The 19,306-nt window shown below is 50.4% G+C and overlaps 1 protein-coding gene across 1 annotated transcript in view; it reads left to right on the forward strand.

Moving 5' to 3' along the window:
• LOC135239565 (transmembrane protein 132D-like) overlaps positions 1-14,604 on the forward strand; it is a 153,753-nt gene extending 139,149 nt beyond the window's left edge. Inside the window, exons 6-9 of the mRNA XM_064308307.1 lie at positions 2,648-2,856; positions 7,254-7,542; positions 11,297-11,488; positions 11,797-14,604. Of these exons, the coding sequence (XP_064164377.1) occupies positions 2,648-2,856; positions 7,254-7,542; positions 11,297-11,488; positions 11,797-12,957 (1,851 nt within the window). The 3' untranslated portion in view covers positions 12,958-14,604. The remainder of the gene's footprint in view (positions 1-2,647; positions 2,857-7,253; positions 7,543-11,296; positions 11,489-11,796) is intronic.
• The last annotated feature ends 4,702 nt before the right edge of the window (positions 14,605-19,306 follow it).

Raw genomic sequence — 19,306 nt, forward strand, 5'->3', positions numbered from 1 at the left:
CCGGAGGTTTGGAAGGGCCAGAATCCCCTGGGGGGAAACGCTCTGAGAAACGGCTTCCGCAGGAGCAGGGGGGCAGCCCCGCTCGAACCGGGGTCGACCGGCTCCGCTGCAGAGCAGTCCGATTCTGTGGGAGGGGAGGGGAGAGGAGGGGGAGAGGAGGGGGAGGGGAGGGAGAGAGGAGGAAGGGAGAGAGAGGAGAGGAGAGGAGAGGAGGAGGAGGGAGGGGAGGGGAGGGGAGGGGGGAGGATTTGGAGACTCTGGAAAGTTTATTTCCTCTGATGCTCTGCCCTTTGCTCTGAAGTGCGGAGAAAGGGAGAGAACAGAGTCTCTGGGAGGGCCCGGTTTCATATTGGAATTCGGGAGATGGTGGGGCTTCTGAGAGGATTCGGGCATCGAGCCCTTTGGGGGGGGGGGGATGGGGGGGAGAAGGCTTCAGCAATGAACTGATAAGACCTCATGCTGTATGTGTGTAATCCTGTCTATGAACAGTAGGTCTATAAGCAGCAAATGGGCTAATTTTAGCAGCAGTGTATCTTGCTGTGTGTGTGTGTGTGTGTGTGTGTGTGTGTAAAGAAGGGAGGTCTGGGAGGAGAGAGGAGAGGAGGGGAGGGGGGCAGAGGGGAGAGAAGCGGAAGGGGGATCTGGAGACTGGAAAGTTTATTTCCTCTGATGCTCGGCCCTTTGCTCTGAAGTGTGGAGAAAGGGAGAGAACAGAGTCTCTGGGCGGGCCCGGGTACAGTTTGGAATTCGGGAGATGGTGGGGCTTCTGAGAGGATTCGGGCATCGAGCCCTTCGGTGAGGGGGGGGGGGTGGGAGGCGGGGGGTGCGAAGGTTGGTGATCGGCGGTTGAGTCACAGCACCGAAGATGCCCAGTCCGCTGTGGGGACCGCTTGTTCTGCGATGGAAGGGAACTCCTCCAATCGCGGCGTGGCCTGAGATGCACTGACGGCCAACCAGCAACGGCTCTCTTCTCTACCCTCGTCTTTTTTTAAACCGCGCTCACAGAAGCTCAAACGAGGGAGGGGCGGAGCGGAGGTCTGCGATGACCTCGGCCTGTTTCGTCGAGCGCAAGCTGTCCCTCCTCAGTGCCCTGAGGAAGAGAGGAAGCTGGATCTGGGAGGAACTCCAACGGCTTGCGCGGAGCACCGCGGTTGCTGGCGTTCCCTCTGACACCCTCCTAACCGCGCAGCACCCCCCCCCCCCATCAGCGCGTCTAACGAGCGCCTGGCAGCTGGTTGTCCGGGCGACGAGAGCCAATTGGAGCAGGGATGGGACCAATCAACCAATCTCTGTGAAGGAGTCGTGGTCAAAGGGTAGCCGGTCTGCTAACACAGAGGCCACCTTCGCGATCTGCCTCCCTCACCAGATGGTGTCCAGTTCTTTTGTGTTATATTTATTTTTGTGACACATTTAACAGAAAGAAGTACTCTCTCCATCACATACTAGCGGTATACGTGACAAGTAGAGGCATCGCTCTACCTCCGCACTAAGTGTAGTGAGCAGTTATATCAAGAAGGGACACTGACAGCGAAGGCAATAACATTAATGGAGTATTCGTTTGCTAGGAAAGGTGACTGAAATGTCATCAATCTCACAGTTACTGTAAACTCTCAGGCCAGAGGTGTGAATACACCATAGGTGTAGATTTCGGGGGGGGGACGCAGGGGATACGTCTCCCTCAATATTTAGAACACGCGCATTTGTCCCCCCCAATAAAAACATGAAAGAAGCATTTCCACCATAAATTGATGCAGAAAAGACGCAAATTGGTGCTTAAAAATTCACCAGAACGCAGGAAATGAAGTGTTTGACGCTCAAAATTTCCTGAGGGAGGGCCCCAAAACCCCCGCTTAATGTCCCCCCCCCCAATGTTCAGACGAAACCTACGCCACTGGAATACACACCATGTATTCAGCCATTGGGGATAGATGGGCCTGGGAACTGATAAGACCTCACACTGTATGTGTGTAATCCTGCCTATAAACAGTAGGTCTATAAAGCAGCAAATGGGTTCATTTCAGCAGCAGTGTATCCTGCTGTGTGTGTGTGTGTGTGTGTGTGTGTGTGTGTGTGTGGGGTGGAATGTGTTTGTGTGTGGGGGTGGGGTGTGTTTGTGTGAGATTGGGTGTGGGTGTTGGTGTGCACGTGCGTGAGTGTGTATACTTCGAGGCACTGGTGTGTATCTGTCAGGCAGTCAGAATTTTTATCGTTTTTAAATCGCGGATCTCAACTGCAGCGCGCCGAAGGTGTCCGTGATGACATCACGCCTGAGAGGCCCTGCAGCACCTGCTGAGTTATCTCACGTTTATTTCTCCTCGTGTTGCAGACTCCCTGCATGACTCCACTAAACCAGGCATACGGTCTGAGTAATAAGTGCAATAACAACTATTTTATGTATTTTTTAAATGTTAGATATACATAGTAAAAAGCCCAGTGTTAATTAAACTCTAACAGTGTTAATTTAACTCTTCAGAGATATCTGTTAAGAGTTAAATTAATCCTGTTAGAGCTTAATTAAAACTGGACTTTTTACCGTGTACAAAACCCTCTGAGGGCTTGCGGTTTATGACCCACAGTAATAATAATCCATCGTTATCTGTCTCTCCATTCTCTGACCAAACCAACCCAACCCAACCCCCCCATCCAGGTGTCGGACAGGTGCGACTACGTCTTCGTGAACGGGAAGGAGAGCAGGGGGCGGGTGCGGGTGTCGGTGAACTTCACCCTCGGCCCCCTGAGCGCCCAGCTGGAGATGAGCGTGTGGATGCCCCGCCTCCCCCTGCAGGTGGAGGTGTCCGACCCCGAGCTCAGCCAGATCAAGGGCTGGAGGGTGCCAGTTGCCCCTGGCGACCAGAGGTGCGTGCTGATCCCTCCCCCCCCACCGCCAGACTGGGATGCTACCAGTACTGGACCCCTTCCTCTCTGGTGTTTGTTTAGGGGCCATGGTGTAATATAAAGCTTAGGGAACTGGAATTGAACTTTAGAGGTTGCGAGTTCGATTCCCAGGTGGAGCATTGCCGTTGTGCGAGGTATTTAAAATGCATTTCTTCAGTAAACATCCCGCTGTATAAATGGATTGTCTGTAAAAGGATGTGAGTTGCTCAGGTCTCTCTGGTTTAGAGTGCCTACAGAATGCCTAAAACACAAACACAAAATTTCTCCATCTTGCCCGGCCCTTTAAGAGCAGTCCCAGGAGATTTCTCCAGTGGCAGCCTGGGGAAGACAATTTAGGGTCCATTCGAAAACGCTGGCTTTCCTTTCCTGACGCGCTGCTGAATGTGGAGCTTCGTCACCTGACCCAGCCGCTCAGGACCAACTGCAACACGGGTCAGGCGCCTGTTCGAAACTTCACTCAATCTGCGCATTACACCGCTGCTATTTTAGCGGGTGTGTCCTTAGTCGCCTGGCATTTGGGGATGCACCATTCCTCTTCAGATTATCATCTCTACCCCCCACAAAAAAAGCTCACATAGGACTGCAGACTACAATCCTGTGGACTACAGACGCACATTTTAAATAATCCCTTTGAGCAATGACCTTTAATGTTGGCCAAATGAATAATCAGTAATGGTTAAGGTAAATTCCTTTAAATAAATGTACCGATGGAATAGAACAAATAAAAATACACGGACAAGTGACACAAGGGGCAGTACTTTTCCAGACTTCAGGCTGCGTGGACGGCTCTCATTTCGCCCACGTTCGAAAACGCGTCAGACCAAAATATCTACCACTGTGTGAAAGCGCAGAACAATATTTATTTAGATGGCTCTTCGGGTCAGATGAAAAGGCGAATTAACACGGCTCAGAGAATTTAACGCCTCTTCCTTCTGCCTGCTATACTTAAATTGTCTATTAAAACAGTGCAGATGTAGCCCAAGGATGTAGTTTTCATGTGCGCAATAATACATTTTAAAATAAGTTTTTTGCAGTTACAAAATTTTATTGCAACTTTCTCCCACTGATACAGTGCAATGAAAAGTATTTGTCCGCCTCCTGATTTCCTCTATTATTGCGTATTTGTCACATTGAAGGGTTTCAGGTCTTTAGATAAAATGTACCATCAGGCAAAGGGAACCTGAGTCAGCACCAAACACATAATCAGGAAGTACAGAGGAAATCAGGAAATAATTCAGCAGATACTTTCTCACAGCGCTGTAGCTTATCATTTCAAATCAGCCTTAGGCAAATGGACCATAATGGGGAACATCTTGCCTGGGCACTTGCCAAGGGCATGCCCAAACACACGCCATACACTCTCCAGGCCCAACCCCCAAGGGGTGTTACTATAGGGCCCGCCCACACACACACACCATACACTCTCCAGACCCAACCCCCAAGGGGTGTTACTATAGGGCCCGCCCACACACACACACCATACACTCTCCAGACCCAACCCCCAAGGAGGGGTACTATAGGGCCTTCCCACACAAACACCGTACACTCACCAGGCCCAACCCCCAAGGGGTGTTACTATAGGGCCCGCCCAAACACACGCCATACACTCTCCAGACCCAACCCCCAAGGAGGGGTACTATAGGGCCTTCCCACACAAACACCGTACACTCACCAGGCCCAACCCCCAAGGGGTGTTACTATAGGGCCCGCCCAAACACACGCCATACACTCTCCAGGCCCAACCCCCAAGGGGTGTTACTATAGGGCCCGCTCACACAAACACCATACACTCACCAGGCCCAACCTCCAAGGAGGGGTACTATAGGGCCTTCCCACACAAACACCATACACTCTCCAGGCCCAACCCCCAAGGGGTGTTACTATAGGGCCCACCCACACACACACACCATACACTCACCAGGCCTAACCCCCAAGGAGGGTTACTATAGGGCCCGCCCACACAAACACCATACACTCTCTAGGCCTAACCCCCAAGGGGTGTTACTATAGGGCCCGCTCACACAAACACCATACACTCTCCAGGCCCAAACCCGCAAGGAGGGTTTCCATAGGAACTCAATGAAGCGGTCAGTTACAGTATCGATCTTTAAATTTGGACAAAATCCAGTAATATATTAAAAGCAGTGAAATTGTCAAAATGCTAAAAAGCTACTTACTGCACGGCCAACAGATTTAAAAATCCCAATTTGCACTTATTTATTGCCAAAAGGCCTGTGACTACCAACAGCTAACGACACTAACCCACAAAATGCAATTGTTAATATTGCTTCTGCAATGGAATATTCAAAGTGACACAGTTCGATTATGGTCAGCTAGTTAACGTTGATCTGCTTTTCATGGTCATGGGTCATAATGTAGTTGGCGTGGTTCCTAACTGGGGGAAACAATACGATATGAGAAGATGTTTGGGATTGAGGCCACTGAACTGGATAATTTGTCCACTCTGTGACCACATACGGACAGCACACAAATCCTATTTGGTTTATTTTACCAGAATTAATTTGCTGGTCTTTAGGAAACAATGACTCAATGGCATTAGCTGACATTATAATAAAATAGCAGTGATAGTAAGCTTGATCTGTGATGGGTCCCTATCCAGAGCAGCGACAGACGTGGGATTGTCCCTCTCCGCTCTCTCCGACTGCGTGCCTATGACACGCTACTGACTGCACCTATTCCCAGCAGTGCCCGAAATGAGGTCCAAGCCTGTTGCAGTAGGTTTACATGCAGAGGTCCGTCTGCTCGACAGTTTAAATCATTATGTTTTCTCTGAAACAGGGATGCAACCTAAAATGAAAAAAAAACAAAATTGTATTAATTTTTTTAATCGTTAAAATTGATCAAACTGTGAATGCGTAATGAAGAATAACTGATCAGCGATTAATTCGGGAACGTTCCTATTGGGAACATAATTGCAGGTGAACCTTCCCCCCCGATCAAAAGGCCGCATTCTTACTCCAGTCTGCAACCCGTCTGTCTTTTATTTCAGTCTCAGGATTCCCTCCTTCTCCCAGTCCACTGATGTCAGGCATCCAGACTGCAGAGGTCCCGTTTGTGATAGCGTAGCTCTGACCTTTCCCCCTTTTTTGAGTGAGTGAGTAGTGCAGAGCGTCGGGGTCGAAGGTCGCCAGCGACCTCCTTGTGTTCTCCGCCTCGGGTTGCCATGGCTCATTAAACCCACTGGAAGCCGAGAGTCTCGTTTCCCCCGGTAACCGGACTCCACGGCGACCTGATTGGCAGGTGGTCCCCTGAACACTCCTCACAGCTGTTTGTCGCTAGCAGGCTCTTGGTTCATCTGCTCTCATGTCTTCAAACAGGAGCAGGCCAAAGAGTAAGGACTCATTTTAGGGTTAGCCAATAAAAATGCTGATTTCTGCTTTCCGGACTGGATGAGCTCCCCCTGTCCTCCATATTTGGTACCACAACTGTGACAATCTCAATGACTATGAATAAGGAAACATCGCCACTTGCTGTATGACTTTGTAACCTTTTAATACATTTTTGTTTCATTTGACTCCTAGACTCCTAGTTAGTGTTAGTGAGTTTGGGTTTAGAGTTTAATGTTAAGGTTAAACTTATATGACATTACAGTTGCTTAGCAATGCTCTTATCTAGGACAAAAAGAGAACATTTGGGGTTTCTGGGTTAAGTCTAATGGTTTAGGCATTAGGGTTAGGGATAGGGTTAGCAAGATTATGTTCAGTAGTGAGAGTTAGGGTTAGCGCTGGGGTTAGACTTTGCATTTGGATGGTCAAAACATTATTCTACTTCGGGGACCCAAGACTATGAACCTAACAGCATATTTTTCATATTTCTCTGATTAAATACATTTGTCATGGGAAATTACTTCAAGCACATTTTCTTGGAACATGTTAGCTATATTCATGACATTTAGAGAGATTCTCATCCATATTCATAGACAATTCACTTATTTAAGATGGCCTCTAGGGCTCAAATTAGGGTTAGCATTAGAGTTAGGTATATGGTAAGTGTTGGGGTTGGTTGAGGCAGGATTAGGTTTATGTTACGGCCTTATGTATTAACCTTATATATTTTGATGTTTTTCAGTGAAATATCTTTCCAACACATTTCTTTGCATTCATTTAATTCAACTGATAAGAGGCCTATATTCTTGTGTATTAATACGGTTGAGGTCAGGCTCATGGGTAATGTAGGCTTGAGGCAGGATTTGTGTTATGCTTGGAGTTTGGTTTAGGGTTGGAGTTAGGCTTTGTATTTTAGTTGTATCTTTAATAGTTTTATCTGCAGTTGTTGTTGTTGTTGTTGTTGTTAGCATTAGCATCGGCATTAGAATCCTGACTGTGTGCTTTTTCCAGGTCTGATGCTGCTGATGATGACGAAGGCGAGTATGACGAAGACGACGGGGGCGGGCGGGGGCGGGACTGCGTGCCGCAGTACCAGGGCGCCATGGTGCGCGTCCTGACGCACTTTGCGGCCGAGTCGGCGGACGGCCGCGGCCAGACGGACTTCCTGTTGGGCAGCGACTGGCAGGTGGACGTCACGGACCTGGTGTGGGACTGCCTCCGGGTCCGGGACCCCCTGATCGCCCAGCTGCGGGACGGCCAGGTGCTGATGGGCCTGCAGAAAGGGGAGACTTTGTTACAGGTACGCACAGGTGCACATGGGGACCTCCCTACTGGTACTCACAGCACAGGTGCACATGGGGACCTCCCTACTGGTACACACAGCACAGGTGCACATGGGGACCTCCCTACTGGTACTCACAGCACAGGTGCACATGGGGACCTCCCTACTGGTACACACAGCACAGGTGCACATGGGGACCTCCCTACTGGTACACACAGCACAGGTGCACATAAGGACCTACCTACTGGTACACACAGCACAGGTGCACATGGGGACATACCTACAGGTACACATAGCACAGGTACACATGGGGACCTGCCTACAGGTATACACAACACAGGTGCACATGGGGACATACCTACAGGTATACACAGCACAGGTGCACATAGGGGTACACCTAACTTCAAAGAAATTGCGAGAATTCAAATAGAGATCCTGAAATCAGGAAAGGAGAGTTGTAGTTATGAAAGGATGATCAGAGAGAGGAAGAAAAATGAGGGAAAGAGCACTTGAGGAAGTCAAAGAGGAAGAGACAGGTAGCAGAAGAGGAGTAGGCCATTTAAAATGAGCTTCAAACTAATTTCCTAGACCAAGAACCAAGAATTAGAAGGCCTAGCACTAATGTCACTGGGGTCTGGCTCCCTGGCTTGGTTACATGCGTCTCAGACAGGATGGCAGTCTGTATGGCTGATTTTTCAAAGGCCCCACTCGTGTGTTTGAACTCCTCACCCTCCTGCACCAACGCCCACCCGTCCCGCTGCCTCTGTTCCTGTGCCCCGCCCCCCAGCCTCCCTGCACCCCCCAGCCTGTGCCCCGCGCCCCAGACTCCCCACACCCCCCAGCCTCCCTGCACCCCCCAGCCTGTGCCCCGCGCCCCCTCAGCCTGCCCACACCCCCCAGCCTATGCCCCCCCCCTCAGCCTGCCCACACCCCCAGCCTGTGCCCCGCCCCCCAGCCTCCCCATGCCCCCCAGCCTGTGCCCTGCACCCCCCAGCCTCCCCGCGCCCCGACTGATGCCCGGGAAGTCATTACCCTCGCGTTTAATCACGGCGAGCCGCCACTGCCATTACCCCAGGAGGAGAGCGAGAAGAAGAGAGAGGAAACACATCACTTCTCAACGGGGTCCTCTCATTTGTCTGCCACCTCCAGATGAGTGAAGAATAGCTTAATAACACCAGTGTGAGCGCGGCCTAATACAGAGCGCACTCTCACCCCCTGCGCCCCCCCGCTCCCCCGCTGGTGTCAGCGAAAGCTCGTCCAGTGCTTATTTCCCCGCAAACGGAGAAAGAGAGAGAGGAGAAAGGACCCGGCCGACAGACTGGCGGCGTTTAAATGAAAGCCATCTCCTCCCCCCGGCTGGCTCTGCGGTGCCTCTCGTCGTATCGACCTCTGCATTACCACCACATTAAGTTCCGCTTAATACAGAAATTGCCTATGGATTTTACCCGCGTTGTGAAACTAAACAACTGTGAGCGGAGAAGCTTGATTTGACCAGGTGGTTAAAGATTAAAAAGTCATTAAAATCCAATAACCCCCCCCCCCCCCCCCCCCACCCTCAAATGTTATTGGCTGAAGTTTCACAAAAGCCAAAAGCCTGGAAGTAATAACAACTCAAAAATAATCCATCATTTTGTGCAAAATAAGCTTTTTCTTAACCGTGCTTTTGAAATGGCCCTCAGAATGCCGTAAACACAGTGACCCCAATCAAGCAGAAACTGTTTAGCTTCATGCCCGTGGGCTCAATTACCAAATGTCCTGCCACCTAATAAACCGGCTAATTACAGTTTTTTCCTTCTGTAAACTTTAAAGAACTGCTCTTACCGTAATTTACTGAAGCCAACTGAAATAAGGTAATTATGAGTCGCTAATGCAGATTTTTAAGGAAAGGCTGTGCGACGTCAGTGACAGATTTGCCGTTGGCTTTTTTCCCACCTGCGAAATCGAATGTGTTTCGGGTCAGCGGTCTGAGGGGAGGCGGTACATGGCGGAAAAGCAGACGGCGCTTCTGTGAGGACGTTTACGGGGGAAGAGGACGATGGATGAGAACGCGTTTAACTGCCAGATCGAGACCAAATTGGCTGAGCGTTCCCTGGGGCAGCAACAATAACCACTGCGGCCCTGGAGACAGGGGTGGGGGGGTGAAGCAGCTCCACACACAAACTATTGAGATTCTGCCTTTCAAGATCAATTTTTTCTGTTCTTTTTCATTTTAATTGATTGTATTTTCAAGTGTTGACATTATTCCTATCCCACTGGAGGTGTGGGCTCCCGGGTGGTGTTCAGGTCTAGGTGACCTCTTAATGGGAGGTTGGGTGTAAACACAATATGTGGGGCATGGTGTGTTTGTATGACAAGTTTCATGTGTCAATCATGCTCCAGCACGGCTGCTTTCCCTGAAAGGCCTGTTGTTTTAGGAGCAGGGTGGGTGAGCCGGAGGCTGCCGCTCAAAGCCTGAGTCTCTGCAGGTCAGAACCCACAGAACCAGCTGGGGCTGGGATCAGAACCACAGAGCAGAACCAGCTGAGGCTGGATCAAAATCAAAGAACCAGCAGGTGCTGGGATCAGAACCACAGAGCAGAACCAGCTGGGGCTGGGATCAGAACCTGCAGAACAGAACCAGCTGGGGCTGGATCAAAATCAAAGAACCAGCTGGTGCTGGGATTAGAACCACAGAGCAGAACCAGCTGGGGCTGGATCAAAATCAAAGAACCAGCTGGTGCTGGGATCAGAACCACAGAGCAGAACCAGCTGAGGCTGGGATCAGAACCTGCAGAACAGAACCAGCTGGGGCTGGGATCAGAACCACAGAGCAGAACCAGCTGAGGCTGGGATCAGAACATGCAGAACAGAACCAGCTGGGCCTGGTGTCGGGGACATGCCGCTACTTCTCATAGTGGAGCACCATGTAGAAGACATACATCAATATCCTCACAGGTGGTGCCAGCATGTTATAATCAGTCTCATAAATTAAATATGCAAAATATAAATTTGCCACTTAAATTAATAATTAAATTAATTATTATTAAAATTACGCATTAATAGATCATCTTAACCAAAGCATAATATCACATATTCGGCCGATACCAAATTCATATAAGTGATTCAAGAGCTGAAGGTATCCTACTAAGTTCTTTTAATTAGCTAATTCTGCTATATGCCCAGAGTTACAGCCTCACTTAAGTCCTTGATGTTCTACTGCCAGGTCGTTCTGTTTGGATCAGCTGGTTTGATCATCCTCTGTCCACAGCCACTCCTCGTCCCTCATCAAAAATGGCATCAGCTCATTTTTGATTGGCTGGAGCAGGACCGAAATAAATTATTATTTATTTGGGTTGTATTTTTAAATTTTGCGAAGAGGCAGTTTTTTTCGGCCTGTTCAGAGCGGAGGGTAAATTGTAACTGACACGTAATTATAGTGAGGAAACGGACGTGTGAGCACGAGAGCGAGGCGTTTAGCTGTGAACGAGCTCGTCCTGTTACGCTGCACAGCACGCTGTTTCTGCAGGCAAAGCCTTATCCTGTCTGTCTGTCTGTGCGCTGTCTGTATTAATAATGTGTGGCGCCCCCTGCCTGTATGTGTGCGCTGGTGCAGGTGAGTCTGTATTAATGTTGTGTAGCGCCCCCTGTCTGTGTGTGTGTGTGTGTGTAGGTGCAGGTGAGCCTGTATTAATGTTGTGTAGTGCCCCCTGTCTGTGTGTGTGTGTGTGTAGGTACATTGTGTCTGTATTACTAATGTGTGGCGCCCCCTGTCTGTGTGTGTGCGCCGGTGCAGGTGCTGTCTCCTCTCTCGGACTCGGTCCTGGGTGAAAGGTCGGTGAAGGTGCTGGATGACAGGGTGTCCATCACAGAGCTGGGGGTGCAGCTGGTCTCCGGCCTCTCCCTCTCCCTGCAGCTCAGCCCCGGAAGCAACAGGGCCATCGTCGCCACGGCGACCACGCAGGAGGTGCTGCACAGCCCCAAGCAGGTAACTGCCCGTCCCACCACAGGGGGTCCCAGGGAGGGCTACTGTCCCGTATCCAAGTGACAGCGCTGGGATGGGACACAGGGACAGAGATTTGGTTAGAGTTTGGGACACAGGGACAGAGATGGGTTAGAGGCTGGGACACAGGGACAGAGATGGGGTAGAGGTTGGAACAGGGAGAAAGTGAGGCCTGCTCACTGTTCTGTGCTCTCTAAGGAGTGTGTGAGTGTGAGTGTGAGTGTGTGTGAGTGTGTGTGTGTGCGTGTGTCTGTGTGAGTGTGTGTGTTAACATGGCTCCTGTGTCTCCTCAGGAGTCTCTAATCAGCGCGTGGCTGCAGTTCAGCGACGGCTCCATGACCCCCCTGGACCTGTACGACCCCGCCCACTTCCTGCTGACGGCCAGCTCGCTGGACCCGGCGGTGGTGGGCGTGCGGCAGGGCGCGGTGTGGAAGTGGCCGGTCATCGTGGCCGAGAGCGAGGGCCAGGGGCTGCTGGTGAGGGTGGAGATGTCCGCCAGCGAGCGCTGCCAAGCCCCCGATCGCCGCGGCGTCCTCGCCGCCGGCAACGCCGGCGTCCGCGTCAGGTTCGGCGCCCCCCCCGGGCCGGAGGGAGAGGGGGGAGAGGAGGGGGCGGAGACCCGGGCCGGGGGACGCGGGCGTCGCCCGGGGGCGGACGCGCCGTACTACGGGAGCTCCGTGTCCGGCGTGGAGGGCGGGGCCACCGGGAGGGGCACCGCCGCCACTGCCAAGTCCGCCGTGGCCCGGGACGAGGGGGCCCGCCCGCGGGACGTCCCCGTGGACTTCCCCGCGCAGGCGGACCTCCCGCGCAACCGCAACCTGGAGGACGACCTGCTGCAGGCCCCCCGGGGTCTGACCGACCTGGAGATCGGCATGTACGCCCTGCTGGGCGTCTTCTGCCTGGCCATCCTCGTCTTCCTCATCAACTGCGTCTCCTACGCCCTCAAGTACCGCCACAAGCAGCTGCCCACGGGGGAGGGGCCCGAGGCCATGAACCACGCCCACGACTGGGTGTGGCTGGGTAACCGGGGGGAGCTGCTGGACAGCCAGCCCAGCCTGTGCTCCGAGCCGGACGAGAGCACCACCGCCCTGGACCCGGGCGCCGGGTTCGAGGAGGGCAGCCACCTGCTCAACGGCGCCGCGCAGAAGAACGTCCAGGGCCAGGTGCACCGGTCCGCCGACGGCGGCGGCGGCAACGGCAACGGCGGCGGACCGGGCGGCGACCACAAGAGCGAGTCGCTCAACTCGCCCACCACCAAGCGCAAGCGGGTAAAGTTCAGCACCTTCACCGCCGTGCCCCTGCCCGTCGGCGCCCGCCAAGGCGTGGGTCACCTGACCGGCGTGCCCGGCGGCGACATCACCTGGGTCTGCCAGGACGTGGAGCTCGGAGACTCCACTGAGCTCCGGAACTACATGGAGAGATTAGGGGAAAATGTCTCTACAAACACTGCATAGGATTTTATTTCATTTTGTTCCCCACTTTTTGATTTTCTTTTTTCTTTTTTTTGGGGAATACGGACGCCGCCTGTATGCCTTCAGGCAGGGTAAGTACACTGGACCTCTTTGGCTATCGTACAATGAAAACAGAGTTGAAACTGGAACTTTACCACAACAACTGCAAGGAGAACTTTCATTACTTTCGTTGCCATGGGAACTGACAATGGGTCATTTTTCATAAGTTACTGGGTAGAAGAAAATATCAATTAAAAGACTGGATTTTTGGAAGAAAATCAATCCTGGATATAGGAAATGCAAATGAAATGTGTTTTTTTTTTTTATTTGCTCAATAACGTGTTTCATTTAATTTTGAGTTATCATTGCTTATGTATTTTGGTCTTCATTATTTATGTGTTATTTATGTATTTATGATTAGGGTACTTTCATTTAATGATTGTTTTTGATGTAGTTTACATCACATCAATTCTCCAGATTAATGCACTAAAAATTGATCAAACAATATGTGGATCTGTATTTTCTTAGAGTGTTATATTGATAAGTAGTTAAATTGAATCAGAGATACATTTAAGAAGGTTTTATGGTGTTTTGTAAAAATTTTTAGCATTTTGTTAATATTCTAATTCATGAGTCGTGTTTTCCGTTTATCGTTATTTTTTCACGGACGAGACCAGCTCTGAGTTATGCATGTGACTATAAATAAAAACACGGCATTCTGATCTGAAGCCTGTTGCTAAAATGGAAGGCGTGTGCTGTAAACTGTATGGAATGTTTCCTCGATTCACCGGAAAATGCCACCGTGTCGCTGCTCTGCAAATAGATCTTTTTTGTTTGTTTGTTGTGTTTACCTTTCCACGCGCACCCAGGGTTCTTCTAAAGCACGGGAAGCGGATGTGTCAAGCGCTCGTATGCCTTCGAATCGACGGCGGGGGGAAGCCATGTAAATCTCCCGGTTAATTTATTCACTTCCTGCTGAGTTCAACGGCGTCACAATAAGAGCGGGGTGCACTGGGGACTCTGAGTGTACTGAGTATGACACAGCAGTCGATAGCGCGCACCCAGTCTTCGTTTAAAAACTCTCGTTTGGTGTATGCCATCTCTCTTGCGTTTCTTTTATTTATTTGTTTAGTTATTCTTTCGGTCTTATGTTCCCTCTCTGGCTGAAACAGACTGCGAACAGCGGACAGCGGGAGGGGCTGCGGAGTTTACCGCCGTTGGCCAGAACGGCGGCTCGTGGTCTGGTCTGGCGGGTTGGCGAGGAGGTCCCACTGGCGGGGGTTTGCGTTTCGCGCCGTCGCGGGCGGATTCCGGCGGACACACACGCGCCGGCTCGGTCCGCTTCACCTCCGGGCCGGCGGCCCGCCCTCGTCGTCGGCGGCGACGGATCCTCGAGGACGCTCGCGGGACTCGCGCCCGACCTCTCGCCCTTCCGCTCGGATTGCGCGGGAACCGGCGGCTCCCGTCGGTCGCAGACGACCGCTCTGCCGACACGCCGGGGCAGAGTTCGGTTAGAATACGGGGGTCAGTCCCAGATTCGAAAAACGGCGAGCTTCGTCGACACGGTCCATTGGAAAGAGTCCACCGAGCACGGGGTTCCTGTGTGATTTTCTGTTTGCTGTTTTCCTCCTCACTTCTTGAATTATTAAAGTTGAAGGTGACACAACAGGCTTCTGTACTTCCTGATTTATTCATTTCTCCGAGTTTCCAGCGGCGCGTTGCGGAGTCAGTTACTGAAACGGGTCCAGGTCACCCCTTCAATTCTCAGATGCAAAGGAAAGATGGCAGAAGAGAGAAACCAGTGCACGACGCATAAATATTTCCTCTTTACTGACATGGTTATAAGTTATAAATAAAAGGCAGTATAACAGGATATGTTTACAACGCAAGGAATTTGTGTTTGAATACATGTGGATTTCGCAACTATGGAGAAAAGGAAAAAAAACAAAGAAGAAGAGGGAAATGAATGATGCGCATCCAAATGAATAATGCAGGTGCCAGACCAAAGTTCCACGTGAACATCAGGAACGAGGTCCAATGCACAGTGATTTCTGCTCCCAGAAAAACTTCATCCAACGGGGGGATCCATGTCTGGACCCACACTGGGACTGCGCACCTTGCCAGGGGCCAACAGGGCACAGCCGTCCTGGCAGAGACCCAGTGCGGGTCAAAGCTGTGGTTCTCCACAGAGGAATAAAGCTTTTTTGCCAGCGGTAATCCTGGTGCACTGACTTCATTACCGATTTTCAGTTTAGCCAATGCTAAACTATCTTGCAGATCATGAAAAAAGGTGTCTTTTAACCACATTTACCACACACACGCTCAAATACCAAAATTAGAGATTTTTTATTTCATATGTTAGCACTTCAGTGGCTGAAAAGCATGAGTGACCCAGAACAGCAGGCTATCCTAAAGAGACTGCTGAGGAAGAGGAGGACCCTACTGAGGAAGAAAAGGGAGCTCCAGGACAGCAGACTATCCAAAAGAAACTGCTGAGGAAGAGGAGGAACCTGCTGAGGAAGAGGAGGCTCCAGGACGATACATCACATACAAAACATAACGTACATTTTCCATTTGGTCACCGAGTTAGGAAGCTAATGAAGTGATGACTTCGCTAAGGCCACTAGTCTAAAGTTGCTAAGTTCACCAGCCTACAGTTAGCTATCTACCTGATATACTTAATGGTGTCTTGAAATTTAGTGCTACATATCTGTGCGGTCTAAACAATGCAAGCTTTGTATTTTGCTCCTTTGTTTATTCTAGATTTAGAGCAAATTCTACCCAACTCTCTTTTGTCTGCCACTGGTGAAACTCTTTCACAAACATTTGCAGCTATCTATGTGTACAGATGTGAATGTGCAAGGTCAGTCTCATTGTTGATTGGTTCACGAATTAAACTTGGGCCAAATTCCTGTTTTTAGAAAGCAGAATTTGAGGATGTAAATGCAGTGTATGGTGCTGGATTTCTCTCACAGCAGATGTTTCCGTGATTGTTGCAAATTAAGCAAGACCATTCCCAAATATCTTTCTAAAAACAATAAACAGATAGCTACCGCTGCTTTAATTTAATTCCTGTCTTTAAAAGGGACCTGCTCCCTGTCCCGCTCCCTGTCCCGCTCCCTGCCCCTCTCCCTGCCCCTCTCCCTGTCCCGCTCCCTGTCTCGCTCCCTGCCCCTCTCCCTCCCCTCTCCCTGTCCCGCTCCCTGCCCCTCTCCCTGTCCCTCTCCCTGTCCCGCTCCCTGTCCCTCTCCCTGTCCCTCTCCCTGCCCCTCTCCCTGTCCCGCTCCCTGTCCCTCTCCCTGCCCCTCTCCCTGTCCCGCTCCCTGTCCCGCTCCCTGCCCCTCCGTCCCTGCTCCCTCTCCCTGTCCCGCTCCCTGTCCCGTCCCTGCCCTCCTGCTCTCCCTGCCCCGCTCCCTGTCCTGCTCCCTGTCCCGCTCCCTGCCCCGCTCCCTGTCCCGCTCCCTGTCCCGCTCCCTGCCCCTCTCCCTGTCCCCTCCCTGTCCCGCTCCCTGTCCCGCTCCCTGCCCCGCTCCCTGCCCCTCTCCCTGTCCCGCTCCCTGCCCCTCTCCCTGCCCCGCTCCCTGTCCCGCTCCTTGTCTGTAAAAGGCTGCTTCAGCTCTGAGCTGTCAGCAGCGCTCTGATGGCGGTGTATGGGGGAACAGCGCCTGTGATTTATTCCATGCATACCAGAGCAGAGTAATGAGCTCAGCGGACCTCGCGCTCACATTCCATTCTCCTCGCCACGGTGACAGGAGGACCAATCGGAGAGGGCTCCTCACTGAGGTGAGGAGGATCAATCAGGCTGGGTCTAGGCATCAGCCCCATAACACCTCTGTGCACACATGCGTTCAGAATCAGCTGAACATACCGTTAATTACAGTCCAGCCGGCTGCCTCATGGGACGTGATTTAACACACTCCAGGCAAGTTCCTCCAGACCACAGCTCAAGCACTTGTCACCTGGGTTTGAACCCGCAAACCTCTGGACTAGGCCAGATATATTATCCACTGTATAAAGATAGGTTGTGTAGTATAATGGGTAAGGAGCTGGTCTTGTAACCGGGCACATGTTCAATTCCCGGGTAGGACATTGTCTCAATATACATCCAGCTGTATAAATGGGTGCTATGTAGAATGTTGTGTAATTTTTTTTCTTACAACGAGTCACATTAGCTACCGTAATAAAGGACACTGCGCTGGTTCAGACTCAAACCTGCAACCTTCCAAAGCCCAGCTCCATAAGAGCCGCTATTGAAACTGACGCTGACGAGGGGACAGACGGAGGGCGGGGTGCAAGCAGTGGAGGGAGGGAGGGAGAGGGGGAAGAGAGAGAGGGGGCGAACACATCCGTTCTCCGTTCACCTGACTCACGACGTTCGCCCTTTTCGTCAAGGTCATTTCCGTGGCTTCTGCCTGTTGGCTTATTTCCGGCACCTCTGGATTCCCAGATGAGGCGCAGGTGCATCGGTAAACCCGGATCGGTGCCCATTCCAGCCGCGCGCTAACGAGCAAGACATTTACGGCACGTTTATGTCGAGTTTCTAACACCGCACAGCCGAGTCTGCTAAATTATTATCACGGCTAACGCTAATAGCAGATTGTCAAAAACACCCGTGATAAGTGAAATTATAATTCTCTTTTTACCATTTTTAAAATATATTTATATTTATTATGTGTGAGTGTGTGCATGCCTACTCTTCTGTGTGTATCTGCCTGAATTGGCTGTTCTGGCTTGTTTTTGTAAGCCACATCACGGAATGGGTTCTGTGTAATTGTAAACAGCAATTAACCCAGCAGACAGAATCAGAGCTGCAACTTCCTGTTCGTATTTCTCTGATCTGATGTCACCACTGAGGGTGATAAAGGACAGTACCTGAATCGTTTAACATTTATTTAAAGGTTAGAACATAGACTTTCTTAGAAAAGAACGTCATCATGTCAGACTGAGGTACAGCTTGTGTGCGTGTGTGTGTGTGTGTGTGTGTATGGGTGGGTGAGTGTGTGTTGAGGGGGCGGGGGCTTTGGGTAAATTTAAAAATAGTGCCTTTGATTCACTGTACCTGATGGGGTATGGTGTGTGTGAGTGCGTGTGTGTGTGTATGGGTGGGTGAGTGTGTGTTGAGGGGGCAGGGGCTTTGGGTAAATTTAAAATATGCCTTGATTCACTGTACCGATGTATGGTGTGGTGGTGCAGTGTGTGTGTGGGTGGGGATGTGTGTGAGGGCAGGGCTTGGGTAAAATTTAAAGGAGTGCCTTTGATTCGCTGTACCTGATGGGCTGGTTGTGGATGGTGTGTAACATAGGTAAGTCGGAAATCAACCCATCCTGCCCGACTAAGAGGACGTACATCCCGGCCCCGTGTTCACCTACCAGACCAAAGCAATGGAAATTCCAAGAAAACAAGAGTCTAATCACTGGGACAAGATAATACAACAGCTTCACCGTTTAATCACTTGAGCAAACAGCAGATTCGAGAACAAAAAAAAAAACTTTTTTTTGATACATTTGTCAAATTGGATTTGAATAATTCAGGAGGAGGCCTAAAGTACAAGCAGAAATGCATGAATATAAATGCATTTGGAACAGTCCTGTCGCTGTGAGAACTTGAAACACAAACCTGGTTTTAGCTGTGGTGCCAGCTCACATGTTTTCACCATGTCAGGGACCATCCAGTTTGTGAGATAGTTCTGATGAGTTGTTTCCCCAAAAAGTCTTAAGGTACAAGTGTTGTTCTGAGAACATGTGTTGTATGGTGAGATATCAGTGGGTTTGATGCAGCTGGATTCAACCACAGCCAATCAAATTACCTATTTTCATTCCCTTTAAGAGCTGTGCTGTACTGGGTCCCAGTGCACTGCCGATTTCCATGGTCTCCATTGTAAAAAAATAAATAAAATTTAAAAAATACAATTCCCAGGACCCTGTAGGATCTTCAAAGATCCTCCCAGGATCCTAATTTGGAACAAGATCCTGGGCAAGATCCTGGCTGCAAGTAGGATCCTCTCTCAAATATCCCGATAAGGATTTCACTTCATCCCAGTGAAATCCTGTGAAGACCAGGATCTGCCATAATATCTTAAGTTAATTAGTAGGATCATGCACCGTAGCAACTAGGACTGTGGTCCTTTGTAGAGATATTAACTTGGATCTTGTAGTTTCATGCTTGCTAGCCCATTCTAGATCCGATTCCAGCGTTCTGAAGGATCCTAGATCCTATTCCAATATTTTGAAGGACTTTACTTTGAAGGATCCACACAAGATCTTGATAAGATTACATAAAAATAGCCCTAAGAACAATTAACTAGCAGATTGTGTGTGCTTAATCCAAAGTTTATTTTATTATCATTAATTAA

Source organism: Anguilla rostrata, chromosome 14 (genome assembly GCF_018555375.3).
Source record: "Anguilla rostrata isolate EN2019 chromosome 14, ASM1855537v3, whole genome shotgun sequence".
In the NCBI taxonomy this organism is placed as follows: Eukaryota; Metazoa; Chordata; class Actinopteri; order Anguilliformes; family Anguillidae; genus Anguilla; species Anguilla rostrata.